Source organism: Oncorhynchus mykiss, chromosome 8, assembly GCF_013265735.2.
Source record: "Oncorhynchus mykiss isolate Arlee chromosome 8, USDA_OmykA_1.1, whole genome shotgun sequence".
In the NCBI taxonomy this organism is placed as follows: domain Eukaryota; kingdom Metazoa; phylum Chordata; class Actinopteri; order Salmoniformes; family Salmonidae; genus Oncorhynchus; species Oncorhynchus mykiss.
Window position 1 is genome coordinate 78,986,762 of NC_048572.1, and position 5,925 is coordinate 78,992,686.

The following is a 5,925-nucleotide window of genomic DNA, read 5'->3' on the forward strand; positions in this document are numbered from 1 at the left end:
TCTGGCAAGGTCTGGTTATTTTTCTTCTTCTTTCAATAATGCTTTAGGAAGAAAAGCACAGTAGCTTGACTAAGGCCTACAGTTGCAGAGACAAGTAAACCAAGCCTATGCATTGGGTGACATACAGTACATGCAGAAAAAGTGGACTGTGAGATACATGGACACACTGGACCATTAACATGTGTATCCTTTCCACTTCTGGATAAATGTTTTAGAAAATTGCCTATATAAAACTAGTGGGCAAAGTAGCCTGAAAAATTATTAAAATATAACCCAATTTGGACTGACTTTAAAAGTGTCAAAGACATTGGGCGTATAAGTTTACAAACTCAAATAGCTAACTCATGTAATTGAATAGCTGTTATAATTGTATCAATTGTTACCGCGAAAAAGATGTGCCCATATTCAAATAAGACAAGATCACGCCCCCCCCCCCCCTCCCCCCCCCCCCCGCAAAGTCATTTAAATACTTCGCTAACAGTCGTCATAGACAGAGTGCGCTTCCATTTCTTTTGTGACGACGTGCCTCTCTAAACACCAGCTCTTCTCGTTCTGTCCGTAAAAGGTATGTTTTTGTATATTTTGTGGCTGGTGTATTTAGCTGATTGCCTAATTTATCGTTATTTTGGTCGTCTTTAGGTATTCTAAATAATTATTGTGTAAATTACAGAAATGTAGTTATTGTTGAATAAACGTGGTTCGAAAGCCGCTTTAGCTAGCGAAAGTACTCGTTAACGTTAATTTTCGACATGTATTTCGCCAGTTCACTTAAGCTGATTTTTGAGTTTTTCTGCGAGAACTAGCTAGTAAACAAATGAAATACACGGATGTTTAACCCTTTTTTTATTTTTCTATTTTCAGTTCTATTTTCACCTTAGCTATCAACTTCATTGTAAAGATGGCTGCGTCTCCGCCTTTAGCTTAGCACCAGGTGGCGAAGCAGGCCAACAACGTGGTGTAAAATGGCGCTCCCTTTCTTGGCCTGTTTTTTTTTTTTTTTTTTATATAAATGTAAGACTCATTTAGCCAGACGGCTAATCCGCGCGTACGGTTTACGCTTAATTTGTTTTCCACCATAGCAGGTTAAATAACGTTCAAAAATGTTGTATAAGCCTGAATTCCGATGATTATTGACAGGTTGGCCTAGCGCTAACGGAGCTAATTATGTTGTGCGCAATGTGCGTCAGACAATTTGTTAACTACCCTAGATGTGACCTAGCTAGATTTACAACTCATGTAGGTATCGGGAGTACGTTATGTAACGTTTGATATTAATGGAAATGGCCAGGTAACGACACCTAATGGGATTTTGTTTGACCCGGGCTTTTTCCCTTGCAGACAAAGAAACATGTCCGACGAAGGAAAACTTTTCGTCGGTGGCCTGAGCTTCGACACAACAGAAGAATCTCTGGCTGAAGCTTTCGCTAAGTATGGAAACATAGCAAAAGGTGCGTCCCAAGTAATTTTATTTGCGCGATGGTTGGCTACTAAATATATTATCAGAAATTGGGAACTTCCGGTTAATTGATGTTTTGGTCTCGCTCAGTTGATGTCATCAGGGACAAAGAAACGGGAAGATCTCGTGGATTCGGCTTCGTAAAGTACGATAATGCCGAGGATGCAAAGGATGCATTGGATGGCATGAACGGCAAGGTAGATATGTGGATAATTTTCTAAGGAAGCTTATTTACCTCGTTTTTGCATGTATAATTATTATAGCGCACCAGTTTGAATATCTAGCCCTAACACTATATTTTTTTATTTTATTTTACCTTTATTTAACCAGGTAGGCAAGTTGAGAACAAGTTCTCATTTACAATTGCGACCTGAATGTATAAATGTTGTACAGCTATAAACAATATGACGGACCACCCAGATGTGTTAAACCCATACATAAAACAAATGGTTAACCCCTTTCTCTCTTGCAGTCAGTTGACGGCAGAACAATTCGTGTGGACGAGGCAGGCAAGGGTGGTGGTCGTTCTGGAGGCGGAGGTGGTGGATTCAGAGGGTCCAGAGGCGGTGGTGGATATGGCGGTGGAGGTGGATATGGAGGGGGGAGAGGAAGAGGTGGGCGAGTTTACTCGCGAGGTATGGGCAGACAATCTGCAAAATGGTGTGCTCCCCATCCTCCATTAGCGTTTGTCCTGCCCTCCCTCTTGGCCGTAGTCAAACATTTCAGTGTGTTTTGCCTTTAATATGAGTTGGTTTTTGAACAGCCTGTGCTTGTTTGTTCCCAGGTGGTGGAGGATATGGTGGTGGTGACAGGGGATATGGTGAGAGGAGCTATGGAGGTGGCGGCGGAGACCGGAGCTATGGAGGTGGCGGCGGAGACCGGAGCTATGGAAGTGGTGGTGGATACAGGAGCGGCGGTGGTGGAGGATACTCTTCCGGTGGCGGAGGATACAGGGACAATAGGTGAGGCGACACGTCCGACTGCCAATTAAGAGATGTTCAAATTGTTTGTAGAGATTCCCGTCTTGCATCTTTTCTATCGGACAGCGACCTTACCTATATATATTTTTTTCTCCTCCAATGTTAGGGGCCAGGGAGGCTACGGGGATCGCTCTGGGGGATCCTACAGAGACAGCTACGACAGTTATGGTATGTATGAGTTATGTGTACTTACATAATGATGTGCTTGCATCAATAAGCCTAGGACACTTCCTCAAGGTTCTGGAATCAAATCTATTCCTCTGACTAGTATAGAATGCCATCTAGTTCAATGCGCCGTTCCTTCCCTCCCTTGTACTCTGAACTCATTCAATTTGCTGGGATCATATTTGCATCATCTTACGCCCAGCACTGTTTATACAGAGAGACCTCCCACACTAGTTGGTTCAGCTATTTGCGACTGTTTAGTGGGTAACCATGTTGGATGTGTCAAACTCAAATGTTCGTGAACTTGTTTCCTAAACTCAGTGTCTGTGTGCCCACTTCTTGTCCTCAGCTGACGAGTAAAAATCTGCCCCCCGATTCAAGATCATCCCTTGGCTGGCTGTATTTAAAAAGATGCGCTCCTCTCAAGAAATTTGTCCACGTGTTGACCTGATGATTTTTTGTAGTCCTATTCTGTGTTTAAGTAGCTCGAGCGTCTTTAAATTTAGCCATTGGGTTTCGGCCATTCATTTACAAACCATGTTTAATAGAAGTTCCAGTTGGAGATGTTCTCTAAAGGATGCATCTCTATTTGCTCTTATGGCATTTCAATTGATAAAGCATAATGTCTGACTTGTTGGTGCTGCACATTTAGTGAACTCAAATATTGCTTCACATGGCTGTTTTTGAATAACAGCCTCAGTTACTTTCTACGCCCTGTTCCTATCCAGCACTGTCTGACATCACCATTTGAATCCTAAATATTAATATTGGGGATATCAATGGGGCTTGTTAACTTCCTGTTTTTGTTTTAAACGGCAATGTCCGACCTACCTCCTGCCAAGTTTTAAAACAGTATATAAAAAAAAAAAAAATATTCCACTTAGATGCTTTTGAAAACTGGCCGGGAAGTGCTTTTTGGATTTTATGAATGCATTCCTTGTGTTGCTAGGCAGCAATGCCTTCACCCATACCATTGAGGTTCTTGATATAGCCGACGGTCCTGTGTTAAGTTTCCAAAAAGAGTGAATTCCTTTAAGGCTGGTGACACTGCACGCCTGAAGTGGCCGGCTGTTCATGAAGTTGCAAATTGCAGTGGGCTACAGTCTGCCCACGGTGTTTTGCTCTGCTCAGAAGCCTGCATTTTAAATGTGCTTGTTATAATGGACTTAACTTAAAGAGAACAACAAAAAAACAATTCATACTGTTACTACTCTTCCCCAATATTCCACCTGGGAACGATTTTGTACTTTCTGTTCTTTGTATCATCAACATTGAAGATTATTTTTTTTTGTCAATTTTGGCTTCATGGAGCCCATTAAAACGATTTGTTGAAAATACGTGTGCCTTGAACGTACTTATGGGGAAGTTAGCATTTTGCCAGTTCGTGTATCTTCATAGCATTTAAATGTGTCCCTTCTGTGGTTTTTAACTTCTCTGGTACTACAGAGACTTCAAACATATACATCCCAAAACTAGGAGTAACTTTATACTGCATTTCACAGGAAGTGCCATGGTTCCAGTATTTTAATTAACTTCTGTTGGCATATTTTCCCTCTGAGGCTGAAGTGTGGGGTTTACCTTTTAGTGGCTAATGGTTAGTGGGGTACTGGTAGTCAAAACGCTTGACTATAGTTGCACTTAACAGTTTAGTTTGAGTACTTGATGCCACTGGGCACTAGTGGTTTGGTAAATAAATGGGTAGTTTATTTGCCTAGAGGAATATTGTATGATCTTGACATGACTAGTGTGGCCTACTCATGAGGGTGGGGGGGGGGGTCCTGTTAATGCTTCATTGCTCAGCTACAGAAAATGTCTACAAGTCCTTGGCGAATGACGTGTTGCTCCTACCAACCAGTGCTCATCAGAAGTGAAAGCTGCTCTCTTGCCTAGTTCATTTGTGGACAATCAATAGGCCAGTTCACGTGAGGTAAACTCCTTTTGCTCACATCCTTTAGTAATTTTTATTTCCAGCAATGTTTTAGCCATTGTCCCCCTGCTGCAGAGACTGCCAGTCAAACGTCCCCTGGCCATTTTGCAACACACGATGCTTAAGTCCAACTGCCCCCTCTTGAAATGTGCCTTAGCGAAATGACAACCTGGCCTCCGTACGAATACTCTTCCGTCATGTCTTGTATGTATTTCAGTCAAACTCAATTGTGATCACCTCAATTGCCCCTCTTGATGTACAACCCACTGATCTGTGTTTGTTTCTTGCTCTGTTATTTTTATAGCGTGGTTCTAAGCATTGTGTATAAAGTTGAACAAGTTAAGCTGTTGCATGCCAAAGTCCTGTTGTCTTTGTGAGATTCTGTTCTAATGTCATGACTGTCTTCTCTTTTAGGGTGAGTTAACTTTTTGGAGACTGAACTCTCCAGTGTGTCAGATGGTGATAAACTGGAATCTTCTGCAGCAGTCTTCCAGGTTTGTCTGTTTTTGTACAGTTTTGCATATCTGTTAAGCTGCCATTTCAAATGCTCTGAAAATGCATGATTTATGCAATATTGACTAGTTCTTTCATTCCTTGGTCTTAGGTCCAGTGTCTGGAGGTGGTGTGAGCAGCAGTGGAGTCAACACATCAACCCAGTACTCTGCATTGGCTGAGTGGTGTCTTCAATGCAGTCACTGGTTCCCAGGAGTTTTGGGAAAACACATTTCCCATCTTAAACATTATGTATAGAGATCCTACAAGCTGCATCTCTTTGGGGAAACCGCTTTAGGTAGGGTGATTTGTCTATGGGATACCATACTAACATGTTATAAAAAATAAAATGGAAAGATACTCTCCTCGTGTTTGTTCATAGCTCTAGACGGATGTAGTCAATAGTTTCACCTCTTCCAATAACTAGTAAATAAACTCTTATTTTATTATTTCACCTTTATTTAACCAGGTAGGCTAGTTGAGAACAACTTCTCATTTACAACTGCGACCTGGCCAAGAAAGCATAGCAGTGTGAACAGACAGCAACACAGTTACACATGGAATAAACAAATCGATAGCACAGAAAAAAGAGACTATACATTGTGTGCAAAAGGCATGAGGAGGTAGGTGAATAATTACAATTTTAGCAGATTAACACGAGTGGTAAATGATCAGATGGTCATGTGCAGGTAGAGATACTGGTGTGCAAAAGAGCAGAAAAATAAAAACTATGGGGATGGGGTAGATAAATTGGGTAGGCTATTTACCGATGGACTGCGTACAGCTGCAGCGATCGGTTAGCTGCTCAGATAGCAGATTGGTGAGGGAAATAAAACTTCAGCGATTTTTTTTTTTTTTTTTTTTTTTTTTTTTTTTTTGCAATTCGTTCCAGTCACAGGCAGCAG

At 41.6% G+C, this 5,925-nt stretch overlaps 1 protein-coding gene across 9 annotated transcripts; it reads left to right on the forward strand.

The window, feature by feature from the left end:
• The first annotated feature begins 453 nt into the window (after positions 1–453).
• Positions 454–5,383, forward strand: LOC110530711 (cold-inducible RNA-binding protein B). 9 transcript variants are annotated; one of them, XR_002474585.2, is made up of 8 exons: positions 454–565; positions 1,339–1,448; positions 1,547–1,653; positions 1,929–2,091; positions 2,241–2,418; positions 2,539–2,604; positions 4,943–5,022; positions 5,133–5,383. XR_002474585.2 is itself a non-coding variant. In XM_021613961.2 (7 exons), the coding sequence occupies exons 2-7, from the start codon at positions 1,349–1,351 to the stop codon at positions 2,959–2,961; spliced, it is 621 nt and encodes a 206-aa protein (XP_021469636.1). In that variant the 5' UTR covers positions 454–565; positions 1,339–1,348; the 3' UTR covers positions 2,962–3,938. The 9 variants fall into 9 exon arrangements, 3 of the variants coding, with proteins under 3 accessions (XP_021469636.1, XP_021469638.1, XP_021469641.1); XR_002474582.2 differs by having other exon boundaries at positions 2,543–2,604; XR_002474583.2 differs by having other exon boundaries at positions 1,929–2,070; positions 2,543–2,604.
• The last annotated feature ends 542 nt before the right edge of the window (positions 5,384–5,925 follow it).